At 32.2% G+C, this 27,882-nt stretch overlaps 2 protein-coding genes across 2 annotated transcripts; both read right to left on the reverse strand.

Moving 5' to 3' along the window:
* Positions 1–6,847: 6,847 nt before the first annotated feature.
* LOC112696068 (uncharacterized) lies at positions 6,848–10,701 on the reverse strand. Its single transcript, XM_025748661.3, has 3 exons — positions 9,397–10,701; positions 8,146–8,477; positions 6,848–7,516 (listed from the first exon to the last, which is right to left on the reverse strand). The coding sequence occupies exons 1-3, from the start codon at positions 9,972–9,974 to the stop codon at positions 7,008–7,010; spliced, it is 1,419 nt and encodes a 472-aa protein (XP_025604446.1). The 5' UTR covers positions 9,975–10,701; the 3' UTR covers positions 6,848–7,007.
* A 1,425-nt stretch (positions 10,702–12,126) lies between these two features.
* LOC112696069 (transcription factor bHLH48) lies at positions 12,127–17,592 on the reverse strand. The gene is made up of 7 exons (XM_025748662.3): positions 16,521–17,592; positions 16,271–16,399; positions 16,084–16,149; positions 13,817–13,885; positions 13,588–13,659; positions 12,849–13,056; positions 12,127–12,578 (listed from the first exon to the last, which is right to left on the reverse strand). Exons 1-7 carry the CDS (start codon positions 17,025–17,027, stop codon positions 12,541–12,543), a joined length of 1,089 nt encoding a protein of 362 aa, XP_025604447.1. The 5' UTR covers positions 17,028–17,592; the 3' UTR covers positions 12,127–12,540.
* Between the last annotated feature and the right edge of the window lie 10,290 nt (positions 17,593–27,882).

The following is a 27,882-nucleotide window of genomic DNA, read 5'->3' on the forward strand; positions in this document are numbered from 1 at the left end:
AAAAATAATTGAATATTCAATAAGTATTAATATTATTGTATTTGTATAAATTGATAAAAAAATTCAATAAATATTATAAATTTTAATATTTGTTCTTCTAACTTCTTCTTTACATATTCTACATGATATATATTTAAATTTTATTATAAAATAATAATGAAAAATTAAAGAATTGATGCATTTTTTAAGAGGAAGACTAATATTTAAGAAGGAGAACATATAATTTTTACAATATCAACACATGTAGATAGTTTTTCTACTTTAATGAATCGCGAAAAAAGTGAGATACAACTTTTAAAAGTTCAAAAAGTTACATCTGATAAGTTTGACCTTAATTTTTTGGAACGAGACCCTGAAAAACAGTTTTAAATTTGGCAATATCACCAAAACCAGAGAAATGAGATTAGACGAGCTTATCTTAAATGGAGTCCATATAAAAAGCATTTTGACAATTATCTTCTATGTGCCCCCCAAAATTTTATTCCAAGTTCCGCCACTGACTCCAACATCCAAATATTTTATACTACAACTTATTTTAAACAAAACACCTTTTAAATTTAACTTTAGTTTACACATATTTAATTTAATTCTACAAAACATAGCCATTTTTAATATTTATTACATACTGTCATTAATTTAACGTGCATCGCGCGGGTCTCATTCTAGTTTAGGTAAAGGCTCACGACTAAATCTCTAAAGTGGTCCATGAGATTCACGCTGTGCACCAAAATCATCCATAAGATTTCAATTCTTTGATGTTGAAAAAATTGTACCATATTAGTCTTCTGACATGTTTTTCGTTAACGCGCTGACGTGACTTGATAATGTGTACCTTTGGTGACACGTGTTACTTCGTAATTTGACCACGTGTAACGATATGATGTGTCGGCCAGCGACACATGGCATGCTGATATGGATGGTTATGCCACATGTCACAATGTTATTTTGCCACATGTCAAGTTATACCATGTGTCTGAATATTATTTGTCTATGTGTCATTCATTATGCTCCCTTATTTTGCATCAAATAACTCATTTTAGTCCCTGAAATTGAATGTCTTATACCAAATTAGTTCATTCATAAGTTTTTTCTCTATTTTTTATAATTTCAAAATTTTTAATATTTTTTAATACACTAATTTTAATTTTATCTTTTCATAAATTATTTAAGTACAAGTACTTTTATACAATATTTTTAAAATTTTAGTTTTAATTATACAATTTTTTTATAATATTTTATTAAAAAATTATATGAAATATTGATATTGATTTAGTAAAGAGTATAAGTTAAGAGTATAATAATATTTTAAAAATACTTGATAAGGCACTTATTAACTAATATAAATTCATTATTTCCATCCGTTTTAAAAATGTCCGATTTTTCAAATAATTGACTTTTCAATTTTCACTAAATTAATAAGATATATTTATATTGTCGATTATAATAAATTTATTTTATCTACAACTTAATTAGACAGCTCTTTCATATATTACACTATTAATTAATATAAGCAATTGTAAGTGTGTAACTATGGATTGAACATTATTAAAACAGATATAAATAAACATAAGAGGAAATAATAAAATTTTAGATTTAGCTAAAATGTGCTCTATTTATACAAATTAAATTATTAATTAAAAAATTTACTATAAAAAATTGTATATTTAAAGTTAGTGTATCAAGAAATGAAGAAATATTGAGAATTTTATATTTACAAAAAAATGAGAAAAAAATTGAGGAAGGGATTAATTTGGTGCACGACATTCAATTTCAGTGATTAAAATTAGTTATTTGATGCAAAGTAAGGGATCAATTTGGTGCATATATAATAATAACATAGTGGATGGTACGTGAACAAATAATATTCGAACATGTGGCATAATTTGACGCGTGACAAAATAGCATTGTGACACGTGGCATAACCATCCATGCCACGTGTCGCTAACCGACACATTATCATACCGTTATACGTGGCCAAACTATGAGGTGACACGTGTCACCAAAGGTCCACGTCATCAAGCCATGTCAGCGTGTCGTTAACGAAAAACAGGTCAGAGACTAATATGGTATAATTTTTCGAATCTTATAGATGTAATTGGTACAATTAGAATCTCAATGACGATTTTAGTGTACGACATGAATCTTAGGAACCATTTTAGAAATTTAGCCAAAGACTCACGTATAGTTATTTTTATATGAAATTGATAATTAAAAATTATTAGATGATAATTTAGTCAAACATATTAAATTATCTAACAATTTTTTAACTAACATTTTATATGAAAATAGTTGTATGTGATATTGTACCATTAATTTATCTTTAAAAATAAAATATTTTAAATTATTTTTTTATTAATTAAATAATAACACATAATATAATTATTTTATGATATATTATTATTTAATTAATAAAAAAATCAATTTAAGTTTTTCAAAACCAAAGTAATAAACACATGATCTTTTATAAATTATTTTGACTATTAACCAAATATATTCTTTTTGGAGTAGTGCCATCACTATTCATTGTTGGTTAGCTATGTACATCCTATCTAACTTCAATTATTATTCACTTAATTGTTCCCTTTAACTTGAAACTATACTTGTTTATTGCAATAATACGATAATGCTATCATATATTATAAATATTAATTAAATTGTTTCCTAATCAAAGTATGATCGAAAGCACTTCAAATTAAATTATGAAAATAAAATGGTAAGAGAATAATTTAAAGTATTATTTTTTCGTTAATAAAATTATTTATTTTTGTATCTCTAACATAGGAAAAATAAAAAAAATCAAAGATGTATATAATTAAAATAACTTTTAATCAAAGTGCTTTTTTTATTCTATTAATTATTGAAACAAAAAAAGTAGGTGAGATATATGTTTTTATTTAATCCTTTTTAGTATATTATTTAATAATATTTCTTATATCTATTAATTCCACCGACTACCTCTCACTCTCTTGCTCAAAAAAGGAAAAAAAAATCCATTTACTCATAAAATAGCATATACACTATACAGACATTTTAGATATATATTTAATCATATTGCTTATAAAATCATCCATCATTAATAATAATCTATATATTATATTTATGGCATAGATATTGTCCAAGTTATTAGCACCAATGAAATTTGATGAATGCAACAAGTCAAGATCTATATGCGGTGGACGAGTTGGTAACATCAGATGCTGTCTGCTAAGATTAACATTGACATGGGTCCCCCTCTTTGGGGGACTCGTGTTTTTTTAATGCTGTCATGATTAGATTCCTTTAAACATGGATCAGCTGTTAAATTACAGTGTTAGGCGAATACTTTTAGGATTTAGTTAATAAAGTACTTAGAATATATGATAAATTTATTATTAGTAAAAAAATTTAAATTTTTTAATAAATATAAAATAAATACTTTGTTTTATTTTTTAATAAAAAATTTTAATTTATAATTTTAGTATGTATTTTTAAGATATAAAAGTACAAAATAGATAAACTTATATTCATATGGCTCAATCATCAACCACTCCCATTTCTGTTTATTTATGTACGAATTCGTAACTACAGATGAAAGAAAACACCCTACAAGTTGGGTCATTGTCATTGCTTTATTAATTATTATATCACTAATAAAAGCCTGTTAAATTTTAATTAAATGGACGTGGTACGCGATATTATTTTGGTTTATACACCTACTTGTGGACACATATATTAAACCCCTGATAAATTAATTGATTATTTTTATAAAATATATTAAATCTAAGATTTTAATGAATTTGTTATGTATGTATTAACAAATTATTTTTCTTTTGTTAATAATAATTTTAACGATTCATTTTAAGAAATACATTAACTAAATAATAATAATAATAATAATAATAATAATAATAATAATAATAATAATAATTGCAATAAATTGATCTATAATTACTCAAAATAATATATTAAAACGATGATTCTATAAAACTGGCATAGCATGAAATGATGGATTGATTTTTGTATATTTGTTAGAATTGGACCGGTAATTAAATCGGTCAAGTTACTAGGTTATTAGATCATTAGTTTAAATGGTGGGTCATTAATTGAACTGATTGATCCAGTCTTATATAAATAAAAAATTAAATATAGTAAAAAAATTAAAATTAAAATTTAAAATACATATTTTTACTAACATTTTAAAAATATCTAGCTATTCTAAAACAATATGAAACAGGAACAATAAATATTTTGTTAATTTTATTCTATCATAAATATTTTTATTTGTTTTTATATTAAAATAACAATTATTTTTGAATTTCAATAAGTTATTAATTAGTTTATATCTATTATACTATTATATACTACAAATGTTTATTAAAAATAATATTAATAGATATTATATAATTCTAACAAGATAAGTGAGTTTATAATTATTGTTAAATAAAAATATAATTAATTTAAGAATAAATGAGTTTATAACTAAAATTAAAATAAATTAAATAAAAATAAATTATTTGTTGAAAGATATATATAACTAATATATATATATATATATATATATATATATATATATTAATTTGCATATATATTAATAACAAGAATAACAACTTGGTGATTGTGAGTATTATTTTTCTTCTTAACGAGCGGGTTCGAACCCCATCTTATATTTTAGAAAATTTTAAAACTTAAGCGATTCGGTCGAACCGATCTTATCAAAATTGACTTGATCAATTCATTACCTTATGCGATCAGATTATTAGATCGGACTGATTTAGAATTCGGTTCATCAATTTTCCGATCGAATCAGTCAGTACAGTCCAATTTTAATAACCATTGATTTTTGGAAGAACTTTTTCCTTTAATTTTTTTAAAACAGGTTTTTTTTATTAGAAAATGTAATTTTGTATTTCAATAAACAATAAAAAATATTTTGAATATTTAATTTACTAAAATTTTCTTAGATTTTGTCTGTTAAGGAAAAAACAACATATCAATAGATGTTACGGATTAGGCTTGGTTTCTTCCTAGGGCTGTGTGTCTTTCTCTCTTGACATATTTTGTAGTTTTCTTTGAACATTATCACCATTCTATTAAAAAAAGGTTTAGAAAAAAAAAAGAAGAAGAAGAAGATAAACTAAGCACTTCAAGCCAAAAAGTTTAGAATTTAACACATGAATCACTGCTGTGTAACAACCAACAATAGTCTAATTAGGTAATAAGAAATAGCAAATTTTCTGAAACTCCAAGTGGAAATAATTGCATGATGAATTCTCTCCTAAAAATAAAAGGCATAAAGTCCATGTTTGACAAATAAAAAGATGAGATATATATGCAACCTGAGGTGGAAGCACAAACAATGGAAAAGAGCCACTAAGCATAGAACATAGAACCTTATATGGAAAATGCAATAAGAATATGTAGTGCCGCCGACAGGTATATAATACGGTGTTTTTTAGTTAATCCTCTCCTAAATTAAGAATAAATTATTTTTTATAATTTATTTAATATTTATTAAAAGAATTCAATTGTACCATCATGATTAATATTAATTATTTATTCAATTTTGGTTTTAAAAATTAAATTATTCAATCATGATAAATAAATTAAAAGAGATTTTAAATAAGTCTCAATGATCAAATTTTACTATTTTTTTAATCCACTGGATTTATTAACTAATTCTAGGCACAAATATTAGATTAAGTGTTTAAGATGAACATCATTCAGTTCATGTGTTATTCACGGAAGAAATTATTGTGTAGTGTTGTGATACATGACAAAAAAAACGATTACATGTTATTTGAATTTGGTGGAGAGATTTTCTAGTTGTACTTCAATAGAATGGGGAATAAGTTACAATTAAATTTTTGATAAATTATATTTATTTTCTTGTTCTGTGTTTTACTTTTGAATTTTTCCTTTGATATGTTTTTGAAACTTATTGATAAATTGGGTGGTTGCAGAAGGAAATTTTTTTTGGCAAATTAGAGCTTATATGAAAACTCTTGTAATTTGCAAAAATGATTTAATCATACTTAAATGATTTAGTTTTCAAAACTCAAGTCAAATAAATAGTTAGTGTTAATTATAATAACATAATTAAATTCTTTTAATAATTATTAAACAAGTCATGGAGAATAATTTACCTTTTATTTATGAAAAAATTGGTTAGAAATCATCATATATATTATCGTTGATACAAAGATCATAGAACACAATGGAGATCGCAAATCGCAATTTTTGTGTTGGTAGATGGTTAGGCATACACGTGTGCTTAAAACGTGTTTGGATACTCATTTATATTTTATTTATACTCATCATATGAAACTAAACTAGTGAATGAACCAAATCAATGACTACTTAGGAACTCAGACTAACCTTTGACATGGCAAACCGGTCCACTGTTGATGATTGAAGGACATGGATCTGGGCTTAGGGCACTTATTTCTTTTTTGATCCGTTGTTGGATGTACAGTTTTATATATATATATATATATATATATATATTACAAATAAAAACTTAATACTAAAATTTAACACTTCCAAGACCAAAAAAACAAAAAACAAAAAACAAACAAAAAGTTTAACACTTGATAATTATGAAGATTAATCCAGATAAAATTGAAATTATATACTAGTTTTAGAAAGTAATGATCTAATTTTGCATTGCAAATGCAAACCATAAAACATCAAGAATTAAAGTGTTCTCAGAGTGTGGATTTTTTTTTAATTAAAAAGCTCAACACAATAAGGCGGAATAGCTAAAAAATACAAAGTTCTCCGAGTGAGCCAGTGAGGTATATAGCACCGGTTGGTGAAGGCACAGTGAATGCCAAATAAGAAAAGTCTATAAGTCTATAGTGGAAAGAAAGAAAATAAAATAACATTGATATATATGGACAGTAAAATTATACATCATTGCCTTTCAATCACAAATTTCTGAATGTTACATGTGCTCAATTTGCAGCAAATGCTCCTCAACCAAATCTGCAATGTGCTTTGGATCTTTATCCTTTTGAAGACCCTAAAAATCATGAACTTGATTTGCTATTCGTGTAGAAACCAGAATTAAAATGAATAAAACTGACATTATTCACAGTAGAAGGCCTAAACTCCAAAGGATTATTCCACTGATCAAGTTGTTCTTGTTCATTTGACCATCTCATTTCTACATTATTAACCTCAAGACCATCAATGTGTTCCATCATCATTCCAGCAGTGTTGTGTTTCACTAATTCTTGGCACCCTGGCCTATAGTCCCACAACCCACCTTCATAACTTGTGAACCTTCTATAGGTGACATTCATTTTGATGAATCTCAAATTCCTTAACAACCCTCTCTTTGACCCGGATAGAAATATGCCATTTTCAGCATTTGCAGTGATGTTAATGAAGAGTATGTTTGAGATTGAACCCTCCTTTGAGGCTGCATTACGAGGACACGTAGTGACATAGATAGGTTCTGCTCTCCCCCACCATAATGGATCATAGTATCTTGTGCTGATGTTTATGTTTGAGAATACAATGTCGCTTACATTTCCTGCATTAGCCAATTCAAAGAACTTTAGACCCCGTTACAAGATACGGTACTAAGGTCTTATTATTATCACAAGCTAAGATAATAAGAATAATCATCTTAATCAGGCTCTATGAAACTTTAAGCTTACTAAGGCAAGCTTATTTGAGCTACTAAAATTTTCAATTATAAATTTAGAAGCCCAAAGAGATGTTTATCCTCCCAAACCATCATCCTAAGCATCCTTCTAATTTCAAAACAAGGAAACATCCGAGTGTTTTTATGTTTTCAATATAATAAATGCATTTGACTTTTACCATGTTTAGGAACTAACAAGATTATAAGAAGAATGATTACAAGGATATGTCATCACTCTGTTCTTCAATTAAATCGACCTCTGTCATGAAGATTCGGCAGAGGTTTTGTTAGTTGTTAAATGCCCAACATATCTCTCATATTATATTTGGGCATGAACTAATCATGTAATGATTTGCACTTGAACACTCAAAATGATATCTGTATGTGTTTGTAATACTTGTGTTGCATTCAACATATTGAAATGAAGAGAAGAAAAAGTTCACTAAAAAAAATAATAACAAAGTGATGCAGTTTGTCCAATCGAGAGGAAAGAAGAAACCAGTTATTATTGTTACCTCCATCACGAATCTGGAAGGCAAGTCCTCTATGAGAATCTACAATAGTGATGTTATCAAAGACAAAGTGCTTGAAATCAAACCAACTAGCACTTCCAAGTTTGATTGCAGAGGATTTGGTTCGAATCCAAGAATTGGTGGCAGTGAGGTTGTAAACAGGGCTAGTGGAAGACTTTGGACATATTGCATCATCTCCTGTATCAATGTGGCATCTATTGATTATTGTGTTGTTTGAGTCATCTATGTCAATACCATCATTGTTTGGAATATTGAAGTCTCCGTAAATTCTAACATCTTCAATTCTTATGTTGTTACTTCGTACCATGTGCAAGCTGCAGTTTTAGAATAAACTTTTTAGGCCATGGCATTGGCATATGGCATGGATGGTACTTTTTTAAAGAAATTTAAGGTCACTACTCACATAATAAAAATATCTTCACATGAAGATGATAATTAAGATATTGATACAATATTATACTAACTTTAGTCAAATATGTCAAACTTATGTAAGTAATCACCTAAATTTAAAGTTAATCAAAGTTGAATGAGTAAATGGGAATGTGGTGGTGTTGTCCGTAGTGGAGGCCGTCACTGTGAGGCCATATCTACAATCGAAACTTACTACCTTAACCCCAGTCCCCACCCAATCAAAGTTCCATTTTCCAAGTAAATATAGGGATTGTAAAATATTTTAGGATAAAAATTGAATTTCTTAATAATAAAATAAATCTATTATTTTTATTTCTGTGCAAAAATTAATAAATTTAAATATAATTATACTCTGTGACACTAAAATCAATTATTAATCACTAATATAAAATATATGTTAAAATATAAATATATATTAAAAATAAATTAAATTATATATATATAAATATATTAGTAGCTAATTTTAGAGGCTAATTTTAGTGTACTAATAACATTTTTGATTTAGATATGATAATTTTTGCACAAAACTTCCAATTCTCTATGCAAGACACTTACTAATTTCTTTTGGAGAGTGTTAGCTAAACAATGACAATCTTGAATAATATAAACAACTATCAATCAAATAAAAATACACTACACCCTAATTTAATGCTATTAGTTAAATTTTAACCTTATTAATTCACATTATTCGCACATTGTTCAATAATATTATTGGTTACCTATATTTTTCCTTTTTTTTTTTCTAACAAAATTGTCAAAAAGTTCCTCTAATCCATGGATTTTGTTCATAATTAAACAGTAAACAATAGCAGAAATACGCACCACCAATAAGCAGGGTGGTTGAGGGAAATGTTGGAAACCCTAACGTGGTTGCAATCAACAAAACCGATCAACCGAGGCCGGCACTCGTCGCCGGAGCACGCTCCTGTCTGGTTCCAGCTCACCATTACGTTCTTCCTCGGATCCTCCCTCACGACGAATTCCCCCGCCTGTCCATCCACCGCTCCGCCGCCTTCGATCCCCACGTTCGATGCGTTCTCCGCCAATATCACGTACCACCGCGACGAGTCCTCCGGGTAGTCCTCCAGCCTAGTTCCTCCAAGTACGGTGGCGCCGGGCTCCACGTTCAGCACTACGCCGGACTTCAGGAACACGGTGGCAGTCAGGTACTTTCCCGGCGCAGGGAAGGTGACGCGACAGGGGCGTCCGTCGGGGCAGGCGTCGATGGTGGACTGAATCGCTGTGGTGTCGTAGTTGAGGCCGTCGCCGGAGGCTCCAAAGTCAGTGACGGAGAGGATGATTGGGAGGGGGTTTAGAGGGTGTGACGTGGCAAGAGGTGATTGGATGACGAGGAGAATTGAGATGGTCTGGAAGAGGGAGAAGATTGGTGTCTTCGCCATTTCTGGGCGTATGGGCTCTTTTCAGTCGACTGACCTCAACAGTATTGCTACTGCAAAAGCTCAAGTATTCTTTTAACAAAGAAAAAAATTCATTAAAAAAGTTTTAAATTTAATAAAAATCTTTATTTTTCACGTAGTTTTACTCATCACCAAAAAAGTTTTCTACTGATATTTAGTTAATTGCTCCCCGGAGGAATAAAGGGGCACAAGCGACTCAAAATGTCAGTTGTCAATTGTCAAATATAATACAAGTTATGGAACAATTGGTTTCCTCATTCAATATTTAATATTTGGAAACGAGTAATTATTTAGAATTATGCATGCATAAAACCGCTTTTTAATTTTATTGTGGAGAAGGTAATGGTGTAGGACACCTATATGGAGAAGCAGCCTGCGTATAATGTCAAGGAACTATAAATCGAACGGTGCGAGTGTTCCAGATGTGAGTGCTCTGAAAAAAATATCAGAAAGTCCGATTTTTATTTTATTAAAAAAAATTTTTCATATAAAATGGATGGTCCGATTTGCTTCTTTCAAAATTCAAAATTTTTTTCTTTACAAATTAGACCATCTAATTTAAGTATAATATTTTCTTTCCAAAATAATTCGTATGGTCCAATTTATTTATAGCACAAATTAAAAAAGATGGTCTCACATCTTGATCTAACACCACTATACCCCATAATGAAACACATCACATACATGTTTTCAATAACAAAAAAAAAAAAAAAGAGCCTGCATAAAACAGCCTTCAAATCTTCTGATGTAATTACTGCGGTATTTTAGAAAAAACAGATTCTCTCCATTTTTTTTGTTTGAAAGTATAAAATATAATTTTTTATTATTATTTTTATAAATAAGATAAAAATATATATATAAAAAAATATTAATAGATTAAAAATTATATTTTATTTTTTTAATTAAAAAAAATAAGAGGATCCATTCCCACAATGCTCTCCTCATGCTTATGCTTATGGATGAAGGCTTGCTACGGGTGATAATTGATGGACCACCGCACAACACGACCAATATGTAAGACTTACCATACAAAAGAAGCAAGCAAGGACTGGAACTGGAAGTGGTTTAAGACTTTAAGGTCACTTCCCCCTCTCTACCAGCGTGTGGGTGAATGAAAAATGAAGAAACAAGCGAGCGACAAGTAAGTACATTAGGAATCTGCATGCCATATTTGGACTATCTTTTAGTCATCAATGGCAGTATGCGTGGCCGTGATGAGAGCAAAGGAAGAATAGAACATTTTGAGGAGTTCTAATGGAGCATTTAAGAATTTTTCTATTGCGAGAGGGTTATATCTTCTCGTCATGTTTGTTCTTAAATTAAATTCCAAACAGGAATACTTTTCATATAACAAACACTTTTTAATATATACAAAAGTATAGTTGTTAGAAAATATTAGTGTAAAAAATAATTGAATTCCAAATGTACCTTCAATAATTTAACCAATAAAATTAGACGTCTAAACTTTTTTAAACCAAATCACTGTGTTTTTTGACTTTTTCTTTGAAGGTATGCATATATGCCTTATCACTGTTGCTTTTTCTTCTTTCTCTTCCTCCTCTTTCGTTATCGTAGTCTTCTTCAACATTGTCATCATCATCATTGTCCCTTCTTCTCTTGTTCTTCTTCAATGTCGTCACTTTCTTCTTCAACATCTTCTCTTAAATTTCTTCTCTTATTTGATTTCTCCTTTTTTTTTACACGATTTCTCCTTCTTTTACACTATATACAAAAATTTCTGTTATATCAATAAATTTCTGTCATCAACAAAAAACTCAGAGTACATAGAAAAAGGAGTGATAATGTATATACACGTTTTTTTCCTGGATTTATACTAACTAGATTGAATTTAATTATAAAAATAGTTATACATGTAACATCATCGAAATTTAACGTTACTCCATCTATTTAGCAATTAAAATGTCGGATCATTACAACAAATAAAGAAATGAAAACCTCAGCAAAATCAAGGGAATCCAAGTACAACGCGAACATTATAGACAAACCTCCCTGTTGTAGCTGGGATCAGCAAATTAAATAATAATAAAAAAAAAACTTAAACCCAAGACATATGGCATTATGATCAACATGAGAAAAGTTTAAAGACGTTGGAGAAAAAAAAAATCACCACAAGTAGTTCAAAATTAGAGTAGATTTGTCAACAAAATTCTAACAAAGAGCCAATCATCTTAGCAGCATTAAATGAAACAAAGCAACTCACTCCTATTAAAGTTCAGTAATTACTAATAGTCCGTTCTATGATTTTACAATCTGAATCAATCAATCAATTGATATAGACTGAATGACCCCTGTAGTTAGTATAGAATATATAGATAGTAATAGAAATTATATTAAGGAATAGCACACCAATTCTTCTTCCTTTCTGGCAGACGAAAATTCTGGTTTCTAACTGCCTCTGATAAATAGAAGACATGGAAACCTTGCTGAATGTTGAACCGATCAAATCACTGCTAACTGCTAACACTATATTTGATATATACACTACTAGGCTAATAATAGCTAACGGTGCCACAACTTCTGTACGTTCTCAGAGCTCCATCTTCAATTGATTTGACTGCAGAGATGCTGCATCACAATTTAAGTTGAAAATAAAATATTATAAATCGTTACATAAAGAACCAAAACTTAAAATATCTTTCTTCTTTTGTAATTCATGTTATAAAATATATCCTGGAAATCTGGAATGCCAGATTAATTTACGATCATCCTATTCCTTCCTAGATTCCTTCGCGATTTTAGACATCAAAATTTACAATAAGAATAAATAAACAGTCCAATTAAGTTGTTTCCTTCGGGAGGAAACAAGTAAAATTGAAGTTAGGTTGTGTGATCTACCTGAATTAGCAGACGAGTCATAACTCAGAAGTGAGTGTTCTGGAGTCATGAAATTATGGTTGGCTTCTTCCCTCCCCCAAAGTGGTTGGTGGAATGCATCAAATTGCCAATGTTGTTGAAAATGCTGTCTGTTACCATTGGCTAGGTTTTCTGGCCACATAACAGGTGAAGCCATGCTAGTTAAGTTGCTGTCCATTACAGATGACCCCTGTAAGTTGCAAAGGAGATTTTATCAGCAAACACTCATTTCAATTCCAGCAACCACCAGGTCAGCCTAATGATGTATGGAAACTGAAGGGCAATCATATAAATTTATCGGCTGCCCCTGCCACTAACAAGGTTACTTTGTGCAAGGGTTAAGTGTTTCGCTTTTTCTTAGTTGTTCTGGCATACCAACATGGCATCCAGCAGAATGTCACAAACTCACTCCAAGTGACTACCATCTTTCGAGATATGATGAAACCCAGTTACTATAGGACAACTCACAATACTAACATTTTAATCAATCACATTTCAATTAATAATGAATAAACTGCCAATGGCACCCATAGCATCACCCCGTCAGCACATAAGGTGCTCTAGAGCCATAAATTACCCCTTAAGTGTATGTAGTTAATGAGCTAAGCCAAAGATATCAAGCATCTTTAGACTACTCCCCCAGCTAAAATAAGTAGATAAATTACTTTCTATTTATTGAAAACGGAAATATTCAGGAGTAAGATTAGTTTATAGCACTTACATCAGTAGCCAGCAAGCTATCCAGGCTGAAATCAATTCTTGGATTAACGGCTGCTAATTTCATTGATAAGAACTGTAATCAGAAAGAAAATCAATGAGAAAACTGTTCCATCTCCCAATAGAAAGGTTCTTAATCTTGCATATGTTCTTTCACGGTAACAAAAAAACTTAACTTTAGCCTAAATATAGTTAAAATTTTACATAAAATGTCTGCAATGTGACAATCTGACCTCCACTTGACGCTGTAGAGATTGCACGTGGTTGATAATTTCATCCAGAACCAAGGCCGTTCCTGATATCTGCACAGAAAATATTTGTCGTGTCAGCTATCTGAGGTATTTTGTGAAAATTTAACACTATGAACACACTACAAAACCAAAGAGTGCCTGCATAATTCAGGCTTCTCCATCATACAAAGACAGTATCATTTATGGAACAAGCCTGTGTGCTAATGTGATGGAACATCATAAATAAATTGGCTACAGGAAGATAAATACATGTTAGGGGAAATCTGCAAGCAGATTTTCTTCCCCGTTTCAGAAAGACAAACATATATAGACTATATTAATTCAACTAGCATTTCAATAACATCAGAATATGGCAAATTTCAAGGGATTGATGCAAAAGCCCATCAATCTTTTATCTTTTGCAACATTATTATTGAAAAATCTATTTAAAATCAACAACAAGAACAACAACAAAGCCTTATCCCATTAGGTGGAGTTGGCTACATGGATCAAACAAAGTCATTGTAATCTATCATGTATCATGTCTACAATGAAACTGTTTACACATAGATCTCCTTTGACCCCAAAGTGAATGACTAATGTGAGTGTCGAACTCATATGACTGAATTTGCAGTGAAAACGTTCAACTGAATGAGCTAATCACTGCCTATAAAATTCTATTTAAAATAATCCTCCAAATTTCGAAATTGGTATATGCTAAAGTGAAAGTGTGGCTTTGAATAAAATCTAAGGAGAATTTAAGATTAAAACTAGTGCCATCCTGTTCACTAAACAAACAAAAAGAAATAAGACTGTTAAATGATGAGGTGTTACAAACTTTGGAAGATTATAAACAGTTGTTCATGGGTTCAATTATGACTCAATGACCAATATATGAGGTTCGAACCATAAACCATACTTCATTCCGATTGAAGACACCAATACAGCATGAATATACTCCAAAATACTCCCACTTTGTTGATTTTATTACACTGTTATAGTTGCATAAAATATTTTTCTTTCTTGTTTTTTGTTAGTACTTACTTCATTATATGTTTTAATATCACTTAGCTGCGATTTCGTTAGCAATGTCTCTGATTATCATGTAAAATAATTTATATTTGATGATAACAAGTTAACAACTGTATTTGTATATCAATGCACATCTTATCCCTCACCTAACCGATACATTACATTACCCTTTTATCTTATATAGGTGCGACTTGATAACACGTTGAAATTGTCCCAAGCTAGTTAGGTTTGTAGTTTGGTATATGCAGTCCAAAATTATGCATTCTCTGGTATTTGCTTACCCCATTTTCGTCATCCCATAAATGATGGATACCGAACTCGCAGACATGACGGTACCATCACCGTCATAATATTAGATTAAATAGTTCACTTGCCAAGGGGACCCATGGCCGTCGGATAGTTCAAGTAGCATGTAGAACCCTACCTACCTCATCTTCCCCACTCCCACTCGGCCACTCCTACTCCGCCCCAATCGCCCGCCATTCTGTCTCTTTAATAAAAGCCCACAAGGCCGAAGAAAGGGAAAAGATGGGATTGCGTTAATTGTCATGTACGATCCATGACGTATAGGCTTTTTTGTCCTATTAATAACACCGAATATTATCTCCAAAAAAATACAAGAATTAAGCATATCTTTATGAATTTTAATATTTTTCATGCTAAATGTTTTTACTTTTACATATTTTAAAATTTTAGTTTTCTAATATATTCTAAATAATATATAAATTAAAATTCCTTGGAGTATTCTTTTTTCACAAAAAATTAGCACTATATTGAACTCTATGCACTTACCCGAAACCATTTAATAAAATTGAAAATAGATGGTCAAGATTTGGAATCTCGAGAAAGGCCAAGAGTTGAAAATCCGAAATGACAAAACTAACCTCTGAAAAGATTTGTAAACAGAAAGGAACCTCCCAAAAACCAAAAACCAAAAACCAAAGAAAGAATGAAATTACACAAATGCCATGTTTGACACTCGGTGCCAGTGGACACTTTTCTTGAAGTAAAAGCAATAACTTTATTTTCTTGGTTGAAAAGGTGACAATGACAAAAACCGTTATTTAAAGTTTTAAACCCCGTAACCTAGAGAACATAATAACACTTTCTGGGAGACAAATTAGATAGAAAATGATGGCATAATCCTGAAAAAACGAATAAAGCACAATTAATTAATCCTCGTAAGTGAGGATTTGTTATATATTTCAGATTACGACCACAAGAAACGGAAAACCGACCTTGTTGCAACCGGGGACCAGCTCCTGCAAAAGCTTCATCCGAGCGTTTATCTTCTCTCTCCTTGCCTACAACACAAAAACAAAAAGCAAAATCAATTCGAAAAACTTTGTACTATAAATATGAAAGTGATCGTAATTAATTAAATGATTAAATTAAGTGGTGGTTAATTCTAAATTAAGAGGTTACCCTTTCTGCTAAGCTATGGCTATCCGTGGCTTGACCTCGACGAACTCGAACGTGAACATATGGAAGCTTTTCACCGTCGCCGGAACACTCATCGGCGACGCTCTTGCTCTTCTTCGACGAGCCCTTACCCTGTGAGTTCACATAAACAGCGGTTACTTCATGCTTTAAGCACCGAATTTTGCAAGAACGCAGAAACAGAATCCTAATCTTCGAAGTGGCTGCAAAATTGGGGGGGGGAACTTAGCGTTACCTTCTTCTCTCGCTCCTTCCTCTTCGCGGTCTTCTGATTCTTGGTATCAACAGCGGGATCCGAAACGCAACCCTGCGTGGAGCTGGGGTTCGAGTCGGTTTCCTGCGGCTCATTCTTCACCACGCCGGATACAGCTACTGGAGCCAGGCGCGCCGCATCCTCCGGCGGCGAGTTCTCGCCAGCGAAGACGGAGAACTTGGCGGCGCGTTCTATCAGCGCGGCGTTGGAAGGGAAGGTCAAATTGCCGCCGTAGGAGCAAAGAAGGTAGGGTTTTTGGTTGGTGCTAACATGGCACGGCGGTTCCCGATCGGCGGCCGGGCAATCAGGAGAATGGAGGAGCTCAACGGCCTGCGTCGGCGGTAGCTCGAGCAGCGCGGTGAATGAGCTGGCGTTTTCCGGCGCTGGCGCGGGCGCCATGATTCCCCGGATTTCTTCGTTGAATTGAATTGACTCTAATACGACGTCGTCGTGAGTGGATCCACGCAGCACTCCTGTGGCTTGCTCCATTGAGCTAAGAAAACCGAATCAAAACACTGTAAAAAGCGTCGAATTCTAGGTCAAATGGACGTTCAGAGTTGACTAATTTGACGAGTTTTGAGGCGTGATGGCTTTGAAGCTAAGCATTCAGTTAAGGAAATGGTGGAATTGAAAAAAATGGGAATGAGTATTGGGGAATGTGTTCATGGAAAAGTTTTTGTTGAGTTTGTTATGTGATTATTGTAAGAGGTGCTTCAATGGCGGTCAATCTCTCTCTCTATCTCCCTTCTTTTCTCTTCCTTTCTTTTCTCTCTCTTTGTTTGTTTCTCTGTGTTTCTGTGATTCTTCTGTCTCTGAGATTGCTTCTCAGCCATTTGAAGTACAGCGAAAGCAACGTTGCTACGGTACGGCTACGCTACTCTCTACAATCCCCACTAAATACAGTATTTATACTGTTGAATCATACGGGTACGGTTTAGGGCATACCGTTGAGGTAAGAAAAATGGAAATTTTGTGGACCACCAGCCAAGAGTGGGTCCCACCATAATCTTAGAATATCGTTTTTTTTTTTCAATTATATTCTATCTTTAATTTCTTATTATTTCTAGGGTAATTTATCTAAATAAATTGTTTCACCTTTAAAATTACACAAATACATTGTTTTCAAAATGAAGACGCAAATATATTGTTTCATATATTTATGGAACCTGCTATTGGTAAAAACACATAATCTTTATAGTAAAACTAATAGTAAAACATAGAATTTTTTAGATAAAGATTAGTTTTATTATTTATTTTCATACTCAACGTAAACCGCTGTTGCCTCTAGCAGTTTACACACGTGTCTCAATGCACATAAACTGCTACTGACCAATCATAATCATGCAGAAACCGTGACAGACAACAGCAGTTTTCATGCTGCCACAACTCAACGTAATCCGTGGCTGACAGCAGCGAATTCTGTATTTTTGTAAACCGCTGCTGCCAGTAGCGGTTTCCATAAATATATGAAACAATGCATTTGCGTCTTCGTTTTGGAAACAATGCATTTGCGTAATTTTAAAGATGAAACACTTTATTTAGGTAAATTGCCCTTATTTCTATTAGAACATAGTTTTTCGGTCCAATATCATGTTAAAAAATGTAAACTTAATATGAAATTACGATCGAATTTGAATAAATAGAATTTCAAATACAAATATTTTAGTAGCATTAAAAACTTTTGTAACTTTTGGACAATATGATGCCGTAAACTCAACATTAATTAGACTGTTAAGTATGTTTATTTGTGGCTTTTATTTTTTGGTCCTCGTTTAATAATTACGGAGTTTTGATGAGAAATGGGCCTAAGCCCGTTGCTCATTGCACTATTTATTACTATATATGTATTGGCTGGTTGATTTTATTATTCATTCACTTTTTCTTTTCTTATTATCTATTTATCTTCATTCACTGTTTTATTTAAACTTGCAAATCGTAATTTTGTCTTGCTTGGCTAATGATATTGATATGATATTAATATTGATAAGAAACGTGATTGAAATTATATAGCAGTTTTACTATATTTAGGCTACTATTAGAGGTTGTCCGAAAAATTCATCCATTATTATATATTCTAGAAGTTTATGAGCTTGCCTAATCTTCTTTCAATTGTTTATTACTTGCAAAAGAGAACGATACAGTTAATGCCAATACTTGCCTAATCAAAAGTTTAAGTGTGTTTTAAATTCAGTACTTAATCGTAATTTTCAGTTAATGCGTCCATAGAATACATGTGCACGTTGCGTATTACGTATGTGTGGAATTTTCTCTTTTAATCGTGTATTTCATTGGCTTAACACAAGTACTCCCATATACAAGAATATATATATTACATTCAAATAACTTCAATATATAAATTTGAACTCATAATTAGTTAAATTTTTATATATTTTATTTTAGTGTTGAATTATATGTTCGATTCTCATCTTATCTTTCTATTATTTTTATTGAAAAGAAAATATATTAGTATTCAGTGAAATGATCTTCACATGAATGATGTACCAATAGATGTGTTATGATGCATTAGTATTTTTTGGAGCACGTTGACTTATAAAAAATATAATGTGAATTATATTTGCACAGAGTTCTATATATATAATAAGAAGAGTGTTAGGGGCAGTAACTTTTGTGTTTTGTAACCATCAATTGGTCATCAATAGTGTTTTTAATTGTGTGAGATTAAATTCAATGGTGTGGGATCATTCAATTTTTTTTTATGGTTAAATGTTGGCCAACTTTTTAAAAAATTGCTGGCCCCAAGACTTTCCCATATAATAACAACAAAATCTTCTTCTCTTACTAGGTGAGGTCGGTTACATGGATTAAACGATTTTATTGAGCTCTATTATATATTATGTCTACAAAAAAATTGTTTATATGTAAATCTCGTTTGACTACTTTATGGATAGTCTTTCCCTGTCTTTTACCTCTTATCCATCTTCCATCTCATTACTCTCCTGATTCGATACTTTATCGATTTTTTTCTCACATGTCCAAACTACTTGAGACACGATTCTACCATCTTTTTCACAACAGGTGTTACTCCAACTCTCTCTTATATATTTTTGTTCCTTATTCTATCCAATCACATATAACCATTCATCCATCTCAACATCTTCATCTCTACCATATTTAACTTATGTTTGTGTTCTCCTTTAGTCGCCCAACACTTTGTACCATAAAATATAACATGTCTGATAGCAGTGCGATAGAATCTACCTTTAAACTTTAAAGACATTTTTGTCACATATAAAACCAGATGCACTCCACTATTTTGACCAACTTGTTTGGATCCTATGATTTACATCCTATTTAATCTCTCCATTTTCATGTATGATACACCCAAGATACTTAAAACTTTTACCTTTTCGTAGGATATTTTCTCCAATCTTCACCTCTATATCAGGATTTTTCCTTTGACGGTCGAACTTACATTCCATATATTCCGTCTTGCTAGGGCTTATGTGTAGACCACACACTTCTAGAGCTTCTCTCCATAAATCTAACTTCTTATTTAGGTCTTCCCTTAACTCTCCTATAAAGATGGTATCATCGACAAAAATATGCACTATGGCACAAACTCTTGGATATGCTCTATGAATACTTTCAAGACTTAATGTCAAAAGGTATGAACTTAAAGATGATCCTTGGTGTAATCATAGACCAATAGAAAAGTCATCTGTCACACCATCTTGTGTCTTCACACTAGTTGTAGTCCCATCATACATGCTTTTAATTGCACGAATATATGCGATCCTTACTCTCTTCCTTTCCAAAACCTTCCATAAGATCTCCATTGGCACCCTATCGTACATTTTTTTCAAATCAATAAACACCATATGTAAATCCTTTTTATTACTACGATACCTCTTCATCATCCTCCTTAACAAGTATGTAGCTTCAGTGATGGATCTGCCTGGCATAAAATCAAATTAGTTATCTGTTACTTGTGTCCCTTGTCTCAACCTCCATTTTATCACATTTTTTCATAACTTCATAGTATGGCTCATGAGCTTGATCTATCTATAATTTTCATAACTTTGTATATCCCCCTTATTCTTGTAGATATGTACCAAAGTGTTATTTCTCCACTCATCTGACATCTTTTTTACCTTAAAATCTTATTAAAAAGATTGGTTAACCAACTGATGCCTTTTTTTTTCTAAGACCCTACCAAAATTTAATCGGAATATTATTGGGTTTTACTGCACTGCCATTTTTTATCTGATTTAAAGCCTCTTTTACCTCGAAGTCCTGAATCCTTCGATAGTAGTCGAAGTTTTGATCTTCTTCTCTCGTGCATAATCGACCAAGATTTAGAAGAGTCTTCTATCCTTCATTAAATAACTCGTAGAAGTAGCTCTTCCACCTTTCATTGATCTTCTCATCTTGAGTCAAAACCTCTCCGTCTTTATCCTTTATGCATTTACCTGATCCAAATCTCAAGTTCTTCTTTCACGGTTCTTTGCGATTCTATATATACATTTTTCTCCATCCTTCGTGCCTAGAGACTGGTAAAGCCCCTCATATGCTCTTGTTCTTACTTCACTTACAACCACTTTTGTCTCATTTTTAGCCGCCTTATATTTTTTCCAATTATCTCCATTACGGTATAAATACCACTCTTTAAAGCACTCTTTTTTTTACCTTTATCTTTTCTTGTACATTCGCATTCCACCACCAAGACTTATTGTCTCTTGGTTCCATCACTCTAGATTCACCAAAACTTTCTTTTACTCTTCTTCTAATAACTTCTGCCGTCTCCCTTCACATCTCTTCCGCGCATCCATCCCCTTCCCACTTTGCCTCTTCTCCTACCCGTTTTAGAAAGTTTCTTTGTTCCTAACCTCTCATCCGCCACCAGTCCGTCCTTGGGTTCTTTGTATGATGTATTTTCCTCAACTTTTGCTCAACGCGAAAATTCATGACGATCATCCTATGTTGTGTTGTTAAACTCTCTCTTGGAATACAATTAATATAAAATTTTCGGTCGACTCTCCTCAACAAGAAGAAGTCGATTTGAGAGCTTGTCATGTCACTCCTATAGATTATAACATAGTTGTCAGAACCGAACCGATGATCGAACCGGTGAGGTTACTGGGTCACTGGATTATTGGTTCAACCGGTGGGTCACTGGTCGAACCGGTTAACCCGATATAATTAAATAATTATGTAAAATTTAATTATTTTTTCTTTATTATAAGTACTTTTATTATGTTTTTATAAAAATAATAATTATTTTCAAATTTTAATACTTTATTAATTAATTTATATTTATTGTATTATTATATTATTATAAGTAAAAACTTACATACAGTTAATTTTCATCTGAAGTTGATATTTAAAAATAGTCAGATGATTTGACAAGTTTAACTAAATATCATCTAACGATTTTTAATTATTAACTTCATATGAAGATAACTGTGTGTGAGTCTTTACCTATTATTATATACTACAAGTATTTATTAAAAAAATAATATTAATAGATATCATATAATCATAAAAAGAAAAAATAAATTATGGTTAATAATTTTTTATCTTTTTAATATATATATATATATTAATAAAATTTATAGTTAAATAAAATATAATTAATTTAAAAATGTGTGACTTTAAAATTAAAATTAATTGAATATAAGTAAAATAAAAAAATTGCTATATGTATTTATTAAAAATAATATTAATATATTATATAATTAAGAAAAAAAATAAGTGAGTTTATAATTATTGTTAAATAAAAATATAATTAATTTAAGAATGAGTGAGTTTATAACTAAAATTAAAATAAAATAAATAAAAGTAAACTATTTGATGAAAGATATCTATATATATTATAATTTGCATATGAATTAATGAAAATCAACACAATTTAGTGGCAAGTTAAGGATTTAATCTTCTGGAAGATAGGGTTTCGAATCCCATATCATACATTTTAGATAATTTTGCCTTTCAAACGGTTCGGTCAGACCAATTCTCACCGAATTTGACCGATTTGTTTCGGTTTTATATCTTGTACGGTCCAAATATTTAAACTGGATCGGTACTAGATCCGATTCACCGATTTTTTGATTAAACCAGCCAGTCCGGTCCGGTTCTGTTAACTATGGGTTATAAGATGTTCGTCTCCCCTTTTTAAAACATATATTTGTCATGAGAAGGTCAGCTTCCATGAATATTTTCACACCTTGTCATTTCTCTTCCAACATGGCTATTTAAATTTCCACACTCTGTCATAACTTATTTTTTATTTTTTTATTGTTCTTGTTAAAATTTCATAATTATATTTTTTATTATTATATTTTTCTTTCCAAATTTTTTAAATGAAAATAAACTGGACTTTTATAATTTGTTATAGTTTACCACCAAATAAAATAGAGTAAAGTATCGATTTTGTCTCTGACATTTGGGGTAAGTCCCAAAGTTGTCCCTAACGTTTCAATCATCTTTTTTAAGTCCCTAACGTTTCAAAACTGACTCAATGTTGTCCTGCCGTTAGGGATCCGTTAACAAAATTGACGGGAGAAGACAAAATTGAGACGATTTTGAAACATTAGAGACTTAAATAAGACAAAAACGTTGGAAACGAAAATGATACATAAAAATAAATTTTAATTTTATCTTTCAATAATATCAATTTTTTACTATACATAATATTCAATTATTTTTTAATCACATCTAAATAAATTACACTTAATCATATTACTTTCATTAATAAAATATAAGAACACTAATTTTTATTTCTCTATCTTTTGTATCTTACCAAACACAACCTTAGTTACATTTTTACGCAGGTATTAATAGCAAAAACTATAGCAAAATATCTGCTCAATTTTGCTATTGTTGTCAACGAAAACAAGATTATTTTTTTACAACCCCTGGCAGTGAAAATGAGAAGCAATTTTTGTCTTTGTAACTAGTGAAAATATGCAAAAAAATTTCTTCTATTTTCGAAGTCCATAACAATGAAAATGGTATATATTTTCGGACATGATACTTACGAAAATGGAAGTATTAACGTTCTAAAACTTCTCTATTAATACCAAAGTAGCATAGCAATTTATCACATATCTTTATTTTTCATTCTTTTTATTTCTATCTCTCAATCTTTATCTTTCTCTTTCTCTCTTAAAATTATCACAAAATGGCAATTGAACATATTAATGTTTTTGTTTATTCGAGAACAATAATTAAACGTAAAGATAATGATACATCTTTTAATTACAATGATCAAATTACAATATAAACATGATAATTACTGCCGTTGATTAAGTTGAAAAGTTTGATTTTAATGAACATAAATTTATTGGGAAGAAATCACATAAGAACAATGTAATATCGATTTCTATTTATCAATAAAAGTAAAAAAATGTGTTATAAAGTATTTTAATTTAAAAATAACGAGCATGTTCATGTTACATTCGAAGTACATATGGAAATTGTTGTAGAAGAAGTGATCGAATTTTACATTGAAATTGTAAATATAGATGAAATTCATGTTCATGTTCAAATTTTAATGTCTATCATCTACAGTTAAAAAATAATACTAATATACATATTAACTGTTTATATTTCTATTAATTTAAAAAAATAGCAAAAATTTAATTTTTATAACTAAAAATTAAAAAAAAAAATACACAATACTAACATGCTTGTTTAGATGGCCTTCAACATGTTTATCTTTGTTAAGAGCATAATTAGAATCAAATTAGATCAATTAGTATCATTTGTATTTCTATAGCGTATTTGTATATTGTAGGATTTTATACTTTTATTACTTTGATTTCTCTAGTAACTATATATACTCCCTAGTACATTGTACTTTGATAAAGACTGAACAATACACAACAACACTTTCTTCTGTTTCTAACATGGTATCAAGAGTTTAGGTTATTTTTTTCAGAAACAATTAATTTCTAGTCCTTTTGTTTTGTTTCCTCCGGCAGTACTTTGTGCTAACTTTTCGACTCTTTCCCGACACTTTGGTTCGTTACCGCCACCACCCTAACCTTTTCCTCGTTGCAACGTTTCCAATGCCACCGGAATTACCACCGTACGCCTCCGGACGCGCCGCCACGCACCAGTTGAAGTTGGCAGCCCTCTCTTCAGACGCCTCCAGAGCCGTTCGATCAGCGCCTAGATCAACGACTCCAAGACGTGCCACATGTCACCAAGCAGTTAGACGGATCCGCGCTTGACCCGCGTGCCCGACCCGAACCGCTACTCCAACCCGCGTGTTCACCCCGCCCAATCAGCGCCTACCTGTCATCTGTCTCCAATCCCGCAGTGCCACGTGTCCCTGTGTGCTGGCGTGGCGGATAGCGGGACCCTCCCCTAAGGTTTTTTGGTGAGCTCTTTCCGATTTTGCCATCTGTTTTCTCATTTTTTGCCCCGAATTTACAGTTTCTTCTCCTTTTTCCCTTTGTTTTTGTTATTATGGAGAAATCAGATGTTTTTCAGCCTATTCCTGTTATCCTTAATGGCTCCAACTATGCTCATTGGGTTGAAGCTATGCGAGAATTTCCTAAAGGGCAAAAATTATGGCGATATGTGACAGGTGATATTGTTTGTCCTGTTAAGCCAACATTGACTGACAAATCCAAAGATGGGACCTCTAAATCCAAGGAGGATGCTGAGAATGACTTTGTAGAGAAATTGGAAGATTGGGATAATAAAAATCACCAGATTATCACTTGGTTCCGCAACACTTCTACTCCTGGCATTCATTTACAATTTGGGCATTTTGAAACTGCTAAAGAAGTATGAGGTCATTTGGCAAAACGTTACCCTATTTCTGATCTCTCTCATCAATATCAACTGCTAAAAGAGATTCATAGTCTTAAGCAAGAACGTGGCCATGCAGTTTTTGATTTTCTTGCTCAGATGAAAATTATTTGGGATCAATTGACCTCTGATGAGCCAGTTCTTAAAATCCCACTGATGCTAAGGCATATGAGGATTATCGGAACTAGACACGTCTCATTCAATTTCTGATGGCACTTATTGATGACTATGAGCTGGTCAGGGCTTCTCTGCTTCATCAGAATCCCTTGCCTAGCCTTGAAGATGCTCTTCCTCGTCTTAAATTTGAAGAAACACACTTGGGATTGACTCGTTCTAAGAGTGAAACTGTCTTTGCTACTACCGATAGAAAGGGCAAAATCTGTCGAAACTGTAACCGACCTGGGCACCCATTCTCTGACTGTCCCTCTATTGAATGTCGTAAGTGCAAACAAAAAAGGTCACATTGGGTCCAAGTGCCCGAAACTATTTTGCCATTATTGTAAGCTTACGGGTCACTTAATTACCACCTGTCCTACTAGACCACCACATTTAGATCAGAACAAGTATCAACCTCGTCCCAACCACTCTTCGCATGTGCCTGCTTCTATTGCTGTTGCTGCTACTGACTCCACCCCATCTACCTCTCTCAATACACCTTCTGTCTCTCCATCAGATATTGAATCTCTTCTTAAGCAACTTCTTTCCTTTTCTGGTAATACCACTGCTGCTCTTTCCACCCCTCCAGGTAATTCTAAATGGTATTTTGATTCTGGCTGTTTTAATCACATGTCTCCTTTGCGTCATCTTTTCTCATCATTGTCTACCACTACAAAAGCACCTTCTGTCAACACTGCTAATAGTTCCCTCCTGCATGCAACATATCAAGGGTTTATTTCACAGTCCAATATTCATCTTCCTGATACTTACTTTATTCCAAAATTGAATTTTAATCTTATCTCTATCGGTCAACTCGTTGACCTCGATTTTGATGTCACTTTCTCTATTTCTGGTTGTCGTGTGCAGGATCGTCGGATGGGAAAGATCATCGGGACTGGTTGTAAGGTCAGCCGTTTGTTTGAGCTCGAGAACCTTCATGTTCCCTCTACGTCAAATCTTTGTGCTATTTCCTCTCCATCTACTCTTCATTTGTGGCATCGTCGTCTTGCCCACAGCTCCTTAGAAAAATTGCGTCCTCTTATGTCTACAGGTGTTTTAGGTCAAGTTCAATATGAGTCTTTTGATTGTATTTCTTGTCAAATTGCAAAACAACCTGCCTTATCCTTTTATAATAATTCCTCTATTGCTTGCTCTCCTTTTGATCTTATTCATTCTGATGTTTAGGGCCCTGCTCCCACCGCTTCTATGGGAGGAGCTCGATATTTTGTAGTCTTTATTGATAATTAATCACGTTTTACTTGGGTTTATTTGATGACTAATTGTCATGAGCTGCCTCATATTTATATTAACTTTGTCACTATGATTCGAACTCAGTTTTCAAAGGTCATTAAAATCTTTAGACGAGATAATGCTATGGAATATCGTGACTCCAAACTTTTAAATTTTCTCGCTGAATAGGGCATTTTATTTGAGTTTTTTGTCTTGGTACCTCTTAACAAAATGGCAGAGCTGAGCGTAAACACCGTCATATTCTTGACTCAGTTCGTGCAATTCTTATTTTCTCTTCTTGTCCTGAGCGTGCTTGGGGTGAAGCTGTTCTCACTGCTGTTCATGTTATCAATAGACTCCCCTCTTCTATTCTTGGTAACACTACTCCCTTTGAGCGTCTTTATCATACGTCTCCCGATTACAGTTCTCTCGATGTTTTTGGTTGTATCTGTTTTGTCCTTCTTCAACCTCACAATAAGCTTGAACCTCAGGCTCACATGTGTTGTTTTCTTGGTTATGGCTCTGAACATAACGGTTATCGTTGTTGGGATCCTATCTCTCGACGCATTCGTATATCTTGTCATGTTGTCTTCTGGGAGCATCACATATTCTCTAGTTTTTCCTTTTTTGAGTATATTCCTTCTACTCTGTCACCGTTTTTACTAACCCCGATGTTGATCTCTTTCTTAGTGATGATACTATAGGATCTACCCCCAAGTCCATCCCTCGAGGCCCCTCCTCTCCCGTCTTCTCCATCTTTCGATGATTCCAGACCGGACGATGCTCCTGCTCTTGCTCCTGCTTTCATTCCTCCTTCCTCCACTCGTTCTTCTCGGGTTAGAAATCCACCTCCTCATCTTCTTGATTATCACTGCTTTTCTGCTATTCTTCATCATCATGAACCTCAGTCATTCTGAGAAGCCTCTACCAATCCAAATCGACAGCAAGCAATGCAGGAAAAAATTCAGGCACTTGAAAAATCACAGACTTGGGATTTGGTTGATCCTCTTTCTGATCAGGACATTGTGGGTAGTAGATGGGTATATAAGATCAAGACTCGTTCTGATGGTTCTATTGATCGTTATAAGGCATGATTGGTTGCTAAAGGTTGTACACAGGAGTATGGTATTGATTATGAAGAGACTTTTATTCCTGTCACTCGTCTTACGTCTGTTCG

Source organism: Arachis hypogaea, chromosome 6 (genome assembly GCF_003086295.3).
Source record: "Arachis hypogaea cultivar Tifrunner chromosome 6, arahy.Tifrunner.gnm2.J5K5, whole genome shotgun sequence".
NCBI classification, from domain to species: Eukaryota; Viridiplantae; Streptophyta; class Magnoliopsida; order Fabales; family Fabaceae; genus Arachis; species Arachis hypogaea.